Genomic DNA, 17,419 nt, shown 5'->3' on the forward strand with positions numbered 1-17,419 from the left:
TCTAAATGGTAAGTAAATGCATACCACTTTTGAAAACCCGATTTTCACATATAAATTCACACACACGTACTTGAGAAATCTAAATGTAGGTAAATTCATGTCAGCCCTGGGAAACGCTAGTCACGTAAAGTTTTTATTAAGCACACATACTTGTGGGCCTTTGAGCTCCATCGAGCACCGCGACGGTCGTGCGCCGTTTTACTCCTCCACACTTCTTCTTCCACCTCCGCCTCCAACCAACACCCCATCGACTCTTCCCCATCGGCCATTGCCCCGCCCTTTTTCCTTCGTAAACCCCGAAATCCTCATCGCCGAAACCCTAAACCCATCGAGGCCCCGCGCCATGCGGTCCCTCGCGAGGGCCCGGCCGCCGAAGCCCCTCTGCCCCCTAGCCGCCTTCGTCCAGTCCATGGGGTACGTGGACGTGAAGATGCGGTGGAAGAAGGACGCGTCCTTCGACGGCGTCCCGGTGCTCGCGCACGCGCGGGACCTTCGCCCGCTCGCCGCCCTCGCGCGGCTCCTCTCCCCGTCGCCGACCCCCGTCTCCGCGGTCTCCAAGCTCCGCCGCTCGCTCGAGACCTCCGACCGCCGCGTCGCCGCCTTCCTGCGCCGCTTCCCCGCGGCCTTCGTCGAGTCCGTCGGGCCCGAGCACGACCACCCCTGGTTCCGCCTCTCCGCCCCCGCCGCGCGCCTCCTGCAGGAGGAGCGGGACGTCTTCGCCGCCCGCCGCGCCGACATCGCCTCCCGCCTCCGCCGCCTCCTCCTCATGTCCCCGGCCCGCCGCCTCCCGCTCAGCGTCGCGCAGGGCATGCTCTGGCACCTCGGCCTCCCGGAGGACTACTTCAGGCGCCCCGAGTTCGACATTGGGCAAGATGGGTTCAGAATCCTGACCACCGCCAGAGACGGCGACTACCACAGGGACGAGAACGATGGCAAGGAGCTGGGGCTCATCGACGATGGGAGAGACCAAGAAATGCCGCTGTCAGTGCTTCAAACGAACGCCATACGGAGGTTCGGGTCGGCAGACGAGGTGCCCATCCCATTATTCCCCTCAAAGGGTCTCCGGCTGAAGCACAAGATTGGGGACTGGCTGGAGAGGTTCCAGAAGCTGCCTTACGTCTCTCCGTATGAGGATTTCAGCAACATTCAACCGGGTACCGATGTTTCACAGAAGCGGGTGGCTGGGGTGCTCCATGAGCTGTTCAGTCTGTTCGTGACATGCTCCGCCGAGAGGCGGCGGCTGCTTTGTCTCAGGACGCACCTGGGGCTGCCACAGAAGTTTGACAGAGGGATCGAGCGGCACCCGCATATATTCTACTTGCTGTTGAAGGAGAAGACGTGCTTTGTTGTCCTCAAAGAGGCATACATGGCTGGGGGAGACACAGCGATTGAGGAGCACCCGATGCTGGCAGTGCGGAGCAAGTATGCCGGATTGATGGAGGAGTCTCGGGAGATCATAAAGCGTCGGCGAAGTGGGAAGCCTGTACAACTGGATCCTGAGGATCAAGAGGAGAGTGAGGATTGGAAGGATGCCAATTCAATAGGAACTCATTATTTTTGACTGATCACAAAATGAGAAAATGGGCAATATGGATTTTTGCAACGAGAATAAGGGATTCTTTTTTCATTGGAAGCAGCATATTTGCATGCAAAATAGAGGAGTTATGCGCATATGCGAAGAGGTTAGTGACTGTGCAATTATTTTTATTTATATTGTTTTTATTCATGACATAGCTGTATCTATAATTTAGTGTGGTCATCTAGAGATTTTAGATTAGTTGACTGCTACTTTGGGAATAGCTGCAAGTCCATGTTTCTTCTGGAATATGTAGAACGAGGTGATACATGATGGCATATAATTGTTGAATCATTTTAGCTTGTTCTGATGTTCTCTGGATGGTTTTTTGACCTTACAATGTATTTCCTGAACATCTTCTCTTTCTGCTTAGAAGTGGAAGGTAACAACAGAGGTGGCCAACTGGCACTCTTTATTGGGAAAATCATTTTAGGAAAGCGCTGCTACATCTAACGCCGATAAAATGTGAGATCTCCTTTTAAAAATCTTTGTTAAGCTTGGAACGGTATAAATTCTTGGTGTTCGAACTGTAAATAAAAGCAACATATTGCTTGCTCATATTACGTTGGCCTGTGCGGAAAATCTTTTTAGGAAACGTTGCAACATCTATTGCTGATATAAAAATCTTTGTTAAGTTTGGAATGATTTAAATTCTCGGTGCACGAACTATAAAATAAAAGTAACATATTGCTTGCTCATATTACGTTGGCCTGTGCGGAATCAATTGTCGATGATATAATAGCAGTCACTTCCTTCTAAGTTGTAGTTTTGGTGTGGGGTTCAACGCTATTGTCTGAGTCAGGCAGTAGTAAAATGTCATGTCCGACAAAACATTTTGGTTATTTTTTTTCAGTAGTAGTAGTTAACAAAGAACTAAGCAGTTGAAATTAGTCTGCTGAACTAGTTTTTCTGAAAGACACCATTATGAATGGAAATATGAAATACTATAGCTTTGTGCTGTAGTTACTCATTTTTAGATACAAAATTTACTAAGGCTATATGCTTAGGATAGGTAAGATCTGCTGAAGGGCGTGTGTTTTAGTTGGCGGTTGGATCACAGTATTATCTCACCATAGGCGTGAGTTATCTTTGAGGAGGAGTTGCTATGAAACAACATACTATTATAAGTTATACAATTTTAGTTGCAATAATTTAAGACATTCTTATACTATATTTTGTCGTACGTGTATTTTGGACCGATAGTTTCGTGCCTTTGAGGCGGCATTTAATTCTTCGCTGAGAATGCTATGTATGGGTTATGTGGTGTATAGTAAAGTTCGTATATGCTCACACCCAGCGTTATATCAACCGTACCCAGTTACTATGTCAAAGTTTGACCGTGCGTGAAGACAATTCTCATTGCATGATGCTGAGAAATCATGGAATTTCAATTCCCAAATAGAAAATAAAGCACCGATAGTAAAACCGACCCTCTCAACAAAATATTTGTGCAACAAAGAAAGAATGTAACTAGTAGGATAGATACCTCATTATTCAGGAGTAGTACTTTGAAGGCGGTTTACAAAGTTGGCACACAGTTTGCAAGTGAAAAGCTTTTAGTTAAAGAAAACAAGCAAGGCCATCACCCATCTAGAACCCTGTGACCGGCACCTTGTAGTCGAGGTCAGCTCGGCGGTAGTAGGATGCCACGGGGCCATCCGCCGTTTTGACCGTCGGGAAGAGACTGCGGAGCGCCGCGATTTCCTCCACTGTGGACGAGGGAGGCTCCGCCAAGATGGGTATGTTCATATGGCTTGTGCTCCTTTTGGTCCTCAGAGCACGCCCTCCATGCGTAGATGTGATCGTTGCAGTGACCACGATGAAGAGAATCAAAAACATTGTGATCCGTGCCATCGCTATAAACCTGGAAAATTTTGACTGAGTGTTTGCGTGACCCCGTGTGTGCGGTAAATATGGTCCCGTGCCTCCGTTGAGAATGGAGGGCATGGTTGCTTTTTATGGTGGGAGTAATAGTGCAATGGATTTAATTTCCGTAACTACGATGTGGATTAACTTCAATAATTAATGTAGGAGGTAAAACATAAAGTTAATGCAAGAGAAGTTAATCTGTGAACTTCTGGAAGGAACTAATTGTACTGAATGTAGGGTTGTCCGTTTTGTTTTCTCCCATCCAAAGATTTAGAGTTGGCGAGTTGCTGAAACGGCTGTTGCCTTCGTTTATTTACGTATGTCGGGAATCTTAGGTATTAATTCGATGCAAGTGCATGTTGCATGCGCTTATGAATCTAAGTTTTGCATTTTGACCCTGTTTACCAACCTTTCAGTTTGTCTTTTTTTTTTTTAATATTCTAGTGTCTTCTATTGTTCATTTATAATTTTGGCCGGGGCAAGTCGAGGCATTGAAGAGTGACTCAAATAGGCAGTTGTACATTGAGGAAGACGAAAGGAGAACTACACCGACCATCTTCATCTCTCAGCTAGTCGCGGAGAAATTATGTATTACTATGTCGCAATGGTATGTTTGCTGGACAAGTATGCAACAGTGGATAGGATACGTTCAGATGTTCATTGATACTTCTGTAATGTTGTATTATCTCCGTTCCATAATATAAGCCGTTTTGGCAAACTAAAATTTTGACAAACTATTTTAGTTTGCCAAAACGACCTATATCTTGGAACAAAGTGATACTAAATCATTTATGTCTACTATGTACATCAAAATATCCACTTACTTGAGGTACTTTTAAGTTCTTATTATGGTCTGATGCCATGGTCATCCAGTTGTTCGCAGAGTGCTTCTCTTTGGCTGTGGTTATCTGAATGAGTGTTAGATCATGCTCTCAGTTATGTGCTCCAGGAACACCTTACCAAGAAAGACCATTGCCCTGTTTGGCCATAATATGTATCATCATATACTCTTGGTTAGTGATGCTCATATAAACTGAATTTTATGCATAACTGTGGCTTCGTTCTAACCTGCATTCCCCTGCACAAGATATGACGTTTATATTTGCCTAGGCCTTCTCTTTTACCTACCTAGTCGTAATGATTTTTCACCGGACAAGAGAGAGATAGAAGTCAACATAAGGGTACACGACCTCGGAAAGAAACTAGTAGGAATCTAGGATTCATCTTTTCTTGAATTACCCATTTGCAGCTGAGTGCTGGGATCTTATTTGCCCGTGACGAAGATACAATGATATGAAGGAAAAACTGAGTGTTCCTTTCTTCATGGAGACTATACAACCGATCGCTAGAAATAAGAGATTATTTTGTATCGCATGAGACAAGATTATTAATATTGTTTCATTTCCATAGCCAGAAAAGTTGTTAACTTTTACATTGAAAAAATATTGTTTCTGTTTCCATGATAGTAAATAAAACTTCATTTCCATCGTGAGAAGGAAACACCATTTCCATTTTAGTTGTTGGTAAATGGATGACCTGCTTGGAGTACATACATGGAATCGGATGATAAGATGGACTCAACCACAAGACTAACCAGAGACATCACAGCTATGTTACCCACGTGTATGTAATTTCTGGGCTAATTGATTATGTAAAACATTTAAACATCCTTTTTTTTGAGAATTACTTCCTTTTAATTTTGTTTGACTGTGACTTTCTTTTTTACTAGTGCGTTGCTACGGTCTCTATTCTTTTTCTCGATATATCAACATTTACCACATATTAATAATATCTACCATTTTAGGATCACGATCTATGAGTTGCCAAGTACCAGCGTGGCAACATTACTGTTGTGAAAGAACCGTTCCTACACTTGTGAATAGTTCGCGAGCTGAACCCTCTCTCTTAACATGCCTTTGCACAAATTCGAGTTTTCACTGCTGACTTTTTTAAGTATCATTCGCCAAAAGAAAGAAATATTTACGAGCTAATAATTATATTTAATCATGCATAACATGTATGGAAAGAACAACCACAATTTCTTCGATCGTGTAAAACCCGTTGATTTTTCATTCCACCAAAGCAACGTCAGGTCGGATCTATTGTCTCCACAAACGGTTTATAATCTTCAAAAGGATGCACATTTTAAAAAATGAAAATTAAATGTTTTTGCATTGCTACAGAAAAATAAAGTCGTGAGAATTTAAATATTGTGAAGTCGGAATCGTAAGTACACATGCTATCGTCTAAAAATTTACACTGTTGGATGCATTGGATTTCGAGATATATATTTTTTGCTTAGTTCGAAATCTGCTAAAAGAGTACATTTTCTCTCACCTGCAAAACAAAAAGAAATGGCAGACTACACACGGACACGAGTGAGACAGTCTGTCCCGTTTACTCACCTTCACTTAGAGCAGGTCTAACAGACCCCGTAAAAGGGGCAAACCCGTATAATAACCGCCGGTTTGAGGGTTTCGGCTCTACCCGGCCGTCTAGCACGTCCCGTAAAAACGGCCCCCGAATCGTTTTTTGCTGTTTTCGAGTACGGGTCGGGTCCTCGCCCCCTACTTGTGCGGGGTGGGAGCGGGGATAGTGGGCGAAACCACTGCGCGGGAAGCATTTCGCTGAAGCCAACTGCCGCCGCCGCCGCCCGATCTCCTCCCCCGCGCCATTCCCGGCCGGATCCGGCCGCCATGGACCGTCCGCAAGAGCCGCCTACCGCCGGCGGTACACCTCCTTCGGGCGCGGTGGTTGATGTCCCCGTCGGAGGTCCGCCGGCCGCCGGCGTCGTGTCCGCCATGATCGCCTCCACCATCCCGTCGAAGAGGAAGAGGATCCCGAAGCAATTCTTCGAAGCACGGCGGCGGCCGCCGATTCACCGGGCGGGCGCCGCCGGCCGCCAAGAAGACGGGCCGGTTGAAGAGCAAGGCCGCCGGCCGAGGGCGTGGCGTCGGCCAAGGTGCGGACCAAGGCAATCAGCCGCATCGGCCTCGCGCCTCCGCCGGCCTCCAAGGTCACGACCTCCTCCGTCCGTTCCGGCCGTTGCGCTGCCCGCGCCGCCCGCGCCGCCGCCAACCACCATCGACGTAGACAAGGTGTTCGATGTTGAGTCCACAACATCGTACTTGGACATGCTCAACGATTCCGCGGTGAATTTGGACGCCGGTATCGGTGCATTCGATGGGGAGTGCAATGTTGAAGACTTTGATGATGAGGAGGAGGATGAGGGTGACGAGGAGGTGGTTGAGGTTGATCCGGCTGCCGCCGGTTCTTCGTCGACGCCGAAGCCACGCACGGCGAACTACAGCGAGATCGAGGACGTCATCTTGGTCCGTGCTTGGAGCAAGGTGGGGATGGATGCGTGCACCGGAGTGGACCAAGGCGGCAAGCGCTATTGGCAGCGCATTGAGGATCAATACCACCAGCCGAAGCCTCGCACGAAGAGCATGGCGGACAGATCCTACCGCTCCCTTGAAGGCCGATGGAACATCATCAAGCCGGCTTGTTCTCGTTGGAGTGCTGCCATGGATCAAGTGGCCGACAACCCTCCTAGTGGATGCGTGCTCGGGAGGACTACGTAAGTTTTCCTTGTGTTGATGATGTGTTCATAATGTGGAAACATCTCCTCATACTATTGTTGTGCAGCCCAAGTATGCTCAAGGTAGGTACAAGGACATGGCCGGCTCAAAGAACAAGGAATTTCAATTTGAACATTGCTTTTCCATCCTTCAACATCTTCCTAAATGGAAGTTGCGGGACAACGAGCCAAAGTGCAAGAAGGAGGCACTTATCACCATGGATGATGAAGCGGAGGACATGAGGGGGAGAAACACCGGCAAGCCCGAGGGCAACAAGAAGGCCAAGGAGAGGGTCAAGGTAGAACTTGAAGCAGCTAGCTTCCGGGAGAAGTTGGATCAACTCATGAAGTCCAAGGAGGCATTGACGATGAAGACGTTGGAGACCAAGCTCATCATCACCGACAAGAAGAGTGTGGTGAAGCTTGCCAAGGTGCAAGCAAGGAAGGAGCTTGACATGAAGATGATCGCAGCCAAAGAAGCCAAGGCCATGAAGGAGCTCTTGGCCGAGGAGAGGGAAATCATGATGATACGCACCGACGGCATGGACGAGGATCAGCTAGCGTGGTGGAAGGAGACCAAGGCGGACATCATTGCGAGGAAGAAGGCTGCGCGTCAAGCTCGTGATCAAGGTGAGTCTCCGGCGAGCGGTGGCGCCGGTGGTGATGGATCCGTTGATGGTTGATCACATTTGGGAATTCCGTGGCTTGAACATTGCCTATGATCGTGTTGTGATGTTAAAACTATGAATTATGCATCACATATTTTGGATGTGCTATGTTTGATGTGAAATTGTTGTGCAAATTTCTGTCTAAAACCCTGTTTTGCGGGGCCAAAATTCTGTTTTACGGGGTGGGGATACGGGCTCTGCTAGCTCGCCCGAGTTTTTGGCCGGCGAAAACCGGATACAGGGCCCTTTACTCGTGTTATACGGGGCGAAAAAATACGGGGCCTGTTAGACATGCTCTTATCTTCTCCCCTGGTGTAGCTCCGCCCCCTACTAACATAGTTCCCTGACAGGCAACGGCTGTGCCCTCCTTCTGCTCCCGACCGTGCTTGCCCTGCCGCCTAATCTCCACCACTCCCGGCCGGTGGCCACCTCGCCTACGAGAGCTCCACGGCGTTGGCCTCCTCCTCATGCGGGACAAGCAGGTGAACCGGAGCGAGGGCTTAGGGACAGCACCACCGGTTTGTGCGCCTCGGCGGCTGGTCCGTTCGTGATCCGTCGCTGTTCCTCGCCCATCCTCTGGCTGACAGCAGCGCGGAGCCGCTGCAGTAGTGCACGCTCAGTCGTACTTCGAGGTGCAGCTCTACCATGACACCGTCTGGATGTCCGCCACTTCCGACGATCTCTTTCCACGTTGACCAAACTCGGATTCCATAGGTGATTCGCTTCTGGCCAGCCCCAAGATCTTGCTTCTATTTGTACAGAATCATCTGATTGATTGATTTGAGCCAAGTACACAGGACGTGATTGTGTTGTCCATGGAACTGAAATCTCACCATTCTTATTTTTTTTGTTGATTCTTGTGCGGCAATGGCTAATTGACTAAGAAATTAATGTATTGTAGAACAAACTGACGGTGAAGTTAGGCGAGTGGTTCAGTCATTGCTTATCCCTGATATTTCGTATTTTGTGCAGGTCATCTGATTGAACTCTAATATTTTCTGGTTGCTGAGAAAAGAAAATTCTGAAGTTCAGTGTGTGGAAAAATAAATACTCCTATCTAGCTAGCTGTTCACTGTTTGTACGTATACTGTAGCTACACATATTTTACTTCACTTTCAGGATCGTTATGCTGATATTTAACTTAACAGGATGATGCAACATCAAAGTCTACATTCCAGTTGATACTAAACTTGACACACCTTTGTTTGAGAGCTGATTCTAGTGTTTTCTGAAGCTGCCGAGGAACCTGCTATGCATAAAGGTGTTGATAATCCTGCAGATTAAAGTCACCAAGACCAGAAAATCATGCATTTCACTTGTGCAATTAATGTCAGCCCTGGGACCTGCGAGGTAAAATTCTTCCATCTCTTAAACAATCTTCCTGTTCTACACTTTAAACTATTTATATCATCACAAATATCTCATGTGTAAGCATAAATGCACATGTATTTTAATTTTCAAATATGTTTGCATCCATTACATTTTGAAAGATATAATATTCATGTGTATTGAAGCAACTCATGACGAGGATCATCAACTCCAACGAAGGCGCCAGCGGTTCAGAGGTGAATGTCATGCCCAACATGGTCTTAAGCCCTGGGAGCAACTGAACCTACCAATGCCACATCTATCAAGACGTGAAAGCACTTCATGTGATAATTTAAAATATACACATATGTGAGTTTTACAAAGTGGATATATAGAATAACCTAGAAGCTCTTACCCTCTTTCAATATGAAATATTGAAAGATAACCATATGGTTGTTACTGCATGATATAAACCCATTCCATCTTTAAGCTCCTACTCTAAAGAAATGCCAACAATAAGATCTAAGTTAGTTTTTTCATCTGTTCTTGCAAAGTATCTAATTTTCACCTAAAAGCCTGAGGTGCCATTGTTTTTGTTAGCTAAACCACATTGCATCTTCTTTATTAGCTCAAAGAGTTCTAAGCCATAGTATCAACGTGTTATTTTTTCTAAACCACCTTGCATATTCTACCATGTGTGCTGCTTACACATCTAAGAGAGACGTTGGTTGTTTTATCTGCCGAAGATGCTACCATACCATCCCTAGGAATACTCTCATCCATTGACCTAGAAATCGTGACCTGTGGCCGCATTACCATTACCATGCCCACATCTCCCACCTCTCATCGGGCGGGGAAGATTCAAAAACAATGCAATAAGAGCATGCTAATTTTATTTATTCTTTTGAAGCAACGGAGAGCATTTTCATGATAGCGTTGGGAATAATATAAATTTTATTTCCATTGTCCATTTTCTATTACTAATTTCCTAAGCTAGTAGCAAAATTTTCTATATAGGAATCCACAATCGACGAAAACATAGATGATGTCACATGTATATCATTGGCCACCACACAATATTGGGTGATGCTTCTGTGGGCCTGCGAATCGTGTGGCTGGCAAGTGGACATCCTCACTTCCTCGACTTAGGGCCTAGCAAGGCGCTGATGCCTGGAGGTTGTTCTCTTTATTTCCTAAGGTAGTCTGACAAGTCAGCCTCCATGACTGCAGTTTTTTTTTTTTGAGAACACAGTACAACGCAGACGCTCATAACACGCACGTACAAACACCCCTATGAACGCACGCACACCCTACCCCTATGAGCACCTCCAAGGGACTGAGTCGGTATATCTTGAGGTTGACGAAGTCACCACTGACGCCTCGCTGTTGACGGACACGTCACCTACCACTGAAAGCATAGCACCGGTTAAATCCTGAAATAAATTCAGATAAATGCAAACACACATACCAAGTCTAGAACTTGAACCTGGGTGGGCTGGTTCCACCACCAGGGATCTAATCACCAGAGCCAAGCTCTGTTTTTTGAGATGCAAAACTGCACAATTAATTGGCACATCCACTGTATGTGAACAAAGGGGGTAACATTAGAAAAGCAAGCCATTTCCCAAATGCCCAGCATTAGAATATCTCAACATAGAAAGTTACTGCATACCTTCACGTAACAATTCTCGGTGTTCACCCTTTCGTCTAGGAGCTCCTTTTCATTAAATATATGCATAGAAAGTTCACAGCACCATACTCCCGTGTGAGTTACAGTTCAGAGCAGGAGACAAGGTACCATTTACATCACATGATGTGGTCGGTTAAGTTGGCGAGGAGAGCAAGTCCCTCAAAGATGCAAGTGCCGCAGCTTCCCCGCCGCGGCAGTTCACCAGCTTCCCCTGCAAGCACACACTAAGAACTACCGAGGCTGAGGAAAACTAATTCGAAGAGAAATTTAACCAGATGATATGTGGGAGGAGGCCGACGGTGCGCGCATGAAAGGGGGCAGTGAAGAGGCGCCACCGACATCCTTGTGCGGCAGAGCGCTTGGGTCGGAGGTGGATCCGGATTCACCTGACGACATACTGGCGGGGCGGGGGAGCATCAAGAGCGGTCAGAGCTCTGGAGAAACGTAATGAGGTGCGATTGTAACTACAAAGCTCCATTGACTGGATTACTGGATTTACCGTCCCCCGCCTTGGTCGCCTTGGTCGTCCCAGTCGGCCCCGTGAGCGAGCACGTTCATGGTGGCCAGCTGCCATGCGCGTTTTCTCCCGCATATCCCTCGTGCGGTGATCCGCGGTTACCAGGTGGAGGGACACCTAAGCTTATGAGGACTGCCTGTGGCCGGCGACAGTGGGGTGGCCGGCGAGGTGAGGCGGTGACTCAATTCCTGTGTGAGGCGTGACCTTGGGATTGCGAGGGTTTGCTTTTGGAGAGCGACATATGTGGCAAGGAATGATATCCTAATTGATTAACTAATTTGTTAATTCTGATGTGATACACTGGCTGACCTTTCGTGAGTGTCGCAAGTGGCAAGAAAATATCTCCTTTTAATTTACATTGATTATGATTTGATACTTGATTAGGAAAGTAGCAGCAATTTATCTTGGCAAGTAGATCGGACGGATGAAGTTTGAGCGGAGGGTTTGATTCTAATTGGACGGTCCGGATTGTTTTAATGACGACCACCAAAGTGCGTTGAGTGTCAAACGACCAACTCTCATTTAATAGTAAAGATTTAATAGTAAAGATAATGGAGAATTGCAATTTCCAACTTCATAAAAGCTACAAATGCTGTTCTCAAAAAAAAAAAAAGCTACAAATGCTAGAACGGCCCACGGCCGACGGATCAAAGTTCACGCAAGGCTATCAAGCCCGGCTATACCAATTTACCAACTGCTTTCTAGCGGGCCGCCGCGTAATAAGAAAAGAAAAAAACATATCCCCGCCCTCGCGTCGCACCATTTCGATCCGTCTTCGGCGGGCAAATCCCCCAAACTCCCGCACGAAACCCTCCCCAAATTCCCCAAATCACTCTCCTCCCCAACCGCCCTCGCCGACCATGTCGCTGCTCCAGGACGACGACGAAGAGGCCTTCCTCCTCGCCGTCGAGGCCGCGGAGACCGCCGCGGCCGCGTCCTCCAAGCGCCGCCGCCTCTCCACCTCCCCATCGCCGACCCCCGCCGCCGCTGCCTCCGCCTCCGAGGGGTCCTACCTGTCCGCGCTCAAGGGCAGCCACAGCTCCGCCTGGAAGCAGCAGCAGGAAGCCCTAAACCTAGCCCACAAGCGCCCCGGCGGGTACAAGGCCCCAGGCATCACCACTGCCGACGGCGGCGTACAGATCGCGAAGGGCGCGTGCTTCAAGTGCGGCGACACCAGCCACTGGGCGAGGGAGTGCCCCCAGTCCTTGCCGGCAAGTGGCGGCGGCGGCGGAGGAGGGGGCGGAACCGGCGGCGGCGGGGTCTATGTGGATACGGAGGTGAAGGTGGAGGAGAAGGAGTGCCCCTGCGGCTCCGGGACCTGCCTCGTGCTCACGTCCAGCACGCCCAGGAACCCCGGTCGCAGGTTCTACAGGTGTCCCATGAAGGTGAGTGCCAGACCCGGGTCTTAAATCGCACCATCCTGTGTTACCATGTGCAATTTGAAGAGCTGTTACTTGCGATGCTGTGTGTGTGCGTGGTTTTGTCTGACATCTGGATGTCACTGACTTAGAGCGAACTAGAGTAGTCCAGAACTGATGAATTGTTACTTGTTACACATGTATGCATCAGTTCAGTGTGCATGCAGTCTTAGCTATCTGAACCAAGAGTAATGGTCACCAAAATATGTAACAATACCGTTAGTTTGCAACATCAAATACAGTAGCATGGTGTGCATATGAATTCTAGATGGTTCATTGCAAAACCAAGTTTTATAGCATGTACTGCAGCGGATGCTTTTACCATCGTCCACAATTCCAACGTGTATAGAAACTGTATTCGAATGTTGTATAGCTCATGCCAAATGTTCACTTGTCCTGCCATCGAATTGCAGCTCCTCCACTGTAATATGTTGCATTTAGCTTGGTTCCTATTTACTAAGAAATAAAAACATGGTTTAAGTATTATGATGCATATTATGTCATATAAGAGTTTCTCGATGCTGGTTGATGAAATATAGTGGATCTGAACCAAGATTAAGGATCATCTAGACATGTAATAATACTGTTTGTTGCACAATCAGATTCATTAGCTCGGTGTGTTTGCATGCTCGATGCTTTGCTGCAAACACAAGTCCAATAGCATCTGGTATAGCTGTTTGTTTTAATATTGTCCAATTATACTGTGCTTAGGAACTGCACTTGAATGTAGTATAGCTAATGTACACCACCACTGTGTAATGTGCTGCATTTAGCCTGGCTCCCTTACTAAGAAATATAAACATGGTTGAGGTACTATGATGCATATTATTTCATATACAAATTTCTTGAAGCTGGTTGATCAAAGATAGCAGTAGTGTACAACTGTGGCTTCCTGGGGTGCTGATAGAATTTTGACAAGTTAGCTTCACAAAGGTGGTTGTTGTTGTGTTTCCTAGTATGTAGTATGGTGCTTTGAGCCTGTGACTCCCTTGATGCTCGTTTAGTTTGGTGAAGAACTTTTCTCTATTTTTCCTGGGTAGCAATGTGATTATGGTAAGAATCTGTACTAGATCTGTTTTATTCAATTTGTGGTGGCCTTTTTTTTTACCGTGAAAACCGTAGAGCTCTACGGTAATTTGTGGTGGCCTGGTAGGATGAGATTGTTAGCAGCAGTCACTTAACTTGTGTATGTTGCATCAATAGGGTTGTCATGCGTCAATTGTTAGCTGGTGCTTGGTGGACTTGCTGAATGCTTGTGCTATATAAAAACATCTGTATTCATAACTGAGTCTATAAACATGATTTGTTCTTAACTTCATTTTGATTGTGGCGCCCTGTCAATTTCATAGTCTTTTAACTTGCATACTATTAGGTCGTTGCTGACAAGTTCAATAACAGATGGTGTTTGCGATGCCAGGCCTCTTTATGTAGTGTATCCTGTATCCTTGAGTGCTATTGTCTATTATCCTAGCATTATATTCAATGTTATATGCATTTTTTTCAAGAAACTGACTAAATATTTATCACTGAACTAACTTTGATTTGTTTTCTTATCTGGCACTGCTCCTCCATCGATGAATCCTAAAAACTTGAATATGATAAGGATGAGTGAACCTATCCCACATATTTCTGCTTTAGGTTAACTTGGTACCATTTCTGTTGTATTGGGGTATTTCCACTGGCATTGTTGTGCCACGCTGTAGTATTCAGTTTGCCAAGACAATTCACTGCTTGTAGTAAATCATCACTGTTTTGGTCTTGGAAACAAGTTATCAATTAGTTAACCTATAAAATAAAAGTAAAATAAAATTGTTAGTTTAAAGCCATCAGCTTGATGCAAAGAACTTAGCCTTAACATACAAATGAAGTCCCCTGGTTCCCTCCCCTCCCTCCACACACATTTCTGCCTTAGGTTAACTTGGTGACATTTCTGTTGTATTGGGGCATTTCCACTGGTGTCTCTGTGCTGAGCTGAAGTGTTCAGTTTGCCAAGACATTTTACTGCTCGTAGCAAATTATTGCTGGATACAAAGAACTTACCCTTAACATACCAATGAAGTCCTGATGCGTGAGACTGAGTTGGAACCTTAGATTCACATCATACTTGAGAACCCGTTGGATAAATGCGTAAAGCGAGCATGTTGCTTGAGTTTCCTTTGGTCAAATCTGCATTCATGCGTGTGCAATGTATGCCTGTTGCTTCTGTAGTCCATATCCAACCTATACTATTTCTTATGTTTCTATGCACGCTTCTTCAAACTCATCATTATCATGTTGCAAATGTTTAGCTTGATCTTGGAAGTGCAAACTAATGATGGACCATTTTATGTTGTCTGACTTATATGCACATGCTAGCACATTAGGCTGACCCAAGCTGGAGATATCATTCCATAGTGAAGAAAGAAGGCTATTTCTTGTCTCCTTTTCATTTTCTCTGTTGTGCTGATGTTCTTTTTGTTACCATTAGGAGAATGGAGGCTGCAACTTCTTTGAGTGGTGCGATGCTCCATCTCCAGGTCTTGCTAATGCTCGCAGCAACACATGCTTTCAGTCAGATGCGTCGGTTGTGAATATGCCTTGCTCCTGTGGTGCTGGAACATGCTTAATTTTCACCACAAAGGCGGGAATTAATGTTGGGAGGCAATTCTATCGCTGCCCAGCTCAGGTTGATTCATCTGGAAACTTTTTAATGTCAATTTACACTGAACATTGAGTTTTTTACTTCCCCTTGCTACGTGTTTATATACCTACAGAAGCCTATCTTCAGTGTTGGCAAATAAGCAGGTCATGTACTAAAGAAAATATCATCCGTATCAACATTTACATATGGAAGTTGCTGTGTTGGGTTGGATAGTAATTTTGGCATTTATAACTCTTTATCTTGTGGTCATGATTCATGCCTCTCATACTATCAGCATATTCCATTTTTATTACGATAGAAGATGTTGACAGTATGATAGTCACAGTCACAGAGTGTATTTATGAGTTAACATTTAGTTGGCAACAGAACAGATTCACAAGTTTTGATGTGGTCACTTCGTATCTTGTTACCTTTTTACTCTTATGGCTGAGCAACTAGGTCACTTTGGGTTCAGCTTGGATCTACATCGGATTGCCCGAATAAAATGATTATTCTCGATCACAACACAGTGGTTTCCATGCTGTCATAAATTGGCCCGACATCATTTAACCTGATGCAAGTGTTTTCCTTTCATGTTATCTGTAATATTCTTTCCACTGACTGTCAATTGGTAGCTAAGTAAATATCCTTGTTCTCTATTCTTTTGTCTGATCAATAAAGTAATATAGTACTAGTGAACAATAACAACATGTGGTTGTTGTCTAGGTAGCTGACTATTCTATTGTAATGATTCCCCCGAAATAATTCTATTGGTGAACAAAATCTGCTTAAAGAGATATTATGGGAGTTCCTATATATGCAGTATCAGAACCTTTTGTGGTAGTGGAGCATTTTTGCTATCTGCATCTTTCTAGATAGCAACTGATGATAGGATATTTTATTAGGCCATAATATTCCTTGTTTCTTTTGCTTTATTTTCATATCATTTTTTATGACTTGGGAACTTTATGTTTCTGCTGTTGGACTGGGACAAATCTTTCAGGGAGGTAGCTCTTGTGGCTTTTTCAAATGGTGTGACGATCAACAACAGCCTAGGACAGCTGCTCCGCTGCAAGCTTCAGCACCATATCAAACTGGCGTTGCCTCCACCAACCAAAACATGAGCAAGAACTCCTCGGCCTGCTTCAAATGCGGGCAAGAGAACCACTGGGCGAAGGACTGCCCGAATCAATCTTCAGATCCTTACTCTGACAAAGGTGGGAGGACAGCATTAACTCCGGCAACCTCATCTGATGGGTGTTTCAAGTGTGGTAAGGCTGGTCACTGGTCCCGTGACTGCCCCGTTGCGACCAGTGGTGGTGGTGGTAGTGGTGGTGGCGTCGCCGGCAGTGTCAAGTCGTCCTGGAACAGCAGGAGATACTGATAGCAGGTGGTGCCCCTGTGAACTCAATTGAACTGACACGGACATGCTGTACGAAACTTGGACAGGTGACCTCGCCACTTGTTGCTTAGGTACGCGCTCTCGCCCATGATGCCACTTGCAGACCTGCTTGCTGCTCCCAGTTGAGCAATGGGATTTACTTTTGATAATATATAGATTCAGTCTATCCTGTTTGCTCTGTCGAACTTGTACTATATCTGCTTTAGGCATTACCACTTTTGTAAACAAGATAAGGCGACTCAATGTTCATCAGCATGCCCTTGCTGTTCAATATATCAACTCCCATGTTTATGCTGCTGTTCCCTTCCAGTTCTTGGTATAGTATGTTTATGCTGTTGCTTAAATCCATGATTATGCTGCTGTTCACTTCCAGTTCTTGGTATAGTATATTTCTGGTGGTTTACATGGGTATGCTAGTTTAGATAGGATATTATTTATGGTTAGACCCTGGACCTGTAGTCTACTAAATACTGGTAGTAAATACAGTCCCCACCTATGACAAGACTCACTCATCAAAATGAAACAGCTATGCTCTATTGAAGACGGGGACAATTGTTCCCCTCAGTTGAAGAACTTATTACTCACACCGACTGTGGCATCCATAGGACCCAACTATTAAAGGATAAGAACAAATTAAGGCTGACCAATCAATTCCCCCACCCTAGAGAGTGCTGCTATCCACATACAGAAGCTGCACATGGTTATTAGTTACACCATGAGAGCTGGGAGGAATCTCATCTGGATACTAGTTAGAAGCAGTATACAGGAGTA

At 45.7% G+C, this 17,419-nt stretch overlaps 2 protein-coding genes and 1 long non-coding RNA gene across 3 annotated transcripts; all 3 read left to right on the forward strand.

Annotated features, from left to right (window-relative positions):
• Window positions 1-343: 343 nt before the first annotated feature.
• LOC124704495 (protein WHAT'S THIS FACTOR 9, mitochondrial-like) lies at window positions 344-4,291 on the forward strand. Its single transcript, XM_047236757.1, has 2 exons — window positions 344-1,682; window positions 3,890-4,291. The coding sequence occupies exon 1, from the start codon at window positions 344-346 to the stop codon at window positions 1,559-1,561; it is 1,218 nt and encodes a 405-aa protein (XP_047092713.1). The 3' UTR covers window positions 1,562-1,682; window positions 3,890-4,291.
• A 4,452-nt stretch (window positions 4,292-8,743) lies between these two features.
• Window positions 8,744-9,538, forward strand: LOC124704497. The gene is made up of 2 exons (XR_007003573.1): window positions 8,744-9,043; window positions 9,208-9,538. It is a non-coding gene; the product is annotated as an uncharacterized LOC124704497 (long non-coding RNA).
• A 2,530-nt stretch (window positions 9,539-12,068) lies between these two features.
• LOC124704496 (DNA-binding protein HEXBP-like) lies at window positions 12,069-16,945 on the forward strand. The gene is made up of 3 exons (XM_047236758.1): window positions 12,069-12,593; window positions 15,094-15,291; window positions 16,250-16,945. The coding sequence occupies exons 1-3, from the start codon at window positions 12,069-12,071 to the stop codon at window positions 16,628-16,630; spliced, it is 1,104 nt and encodes a 367-aa protein (XP_047092714.1). The 3' UTR covers window positions 16,631-16,945.
• The last annotated feature ends 474 nt before the right edge of the window (window positions 16,946-17,419 follow it).

This window comes from Lolium rigidum, chromosome 3 (genome assembly GCF_022539505.1).
Source record: "Lolium rigidum isolate FL_2022 chromosome 3, APGP_CSIRO_Lrig_0.1, whole genome shotgun sequence".
NCBI lineage: Eukaryota > Viridiplantae > Streptophyta > Magnoliopsida > Poales > Poaceae > Lolium > Lolium rigidum.

Coding starts and splice junctions, on each gene's coding strand:
- LOC124704495 (XM_047236757.1), top strand. CDS start 344: ATGCGGTCCCTCGCGAGGGCCCGGCCGCCGAAGCCCCTCTGCCCCCTA.
- LOC124704496 (XM_047236758.1), top strand. CDS start 12,069: ATGTCGCTGCTCCAGGACGACGACGAAGAGGCCTTCCTCCTCGCCGTC. Junction 12,594..15,093: donor TCTACAGGTGTCCCATGAAG/GTGAGTGCCAGA, acceptor TGTTACCATTAG/GAGAATGGAGGCTGCAACTT. Junction 15,292..16,249: donor TCTATCGCTGCCCAGCTCAG/GTTGATTCATCT, acceptor CAAATCTTTCAG/GGAGGTAGCTCTTGTGGCTT.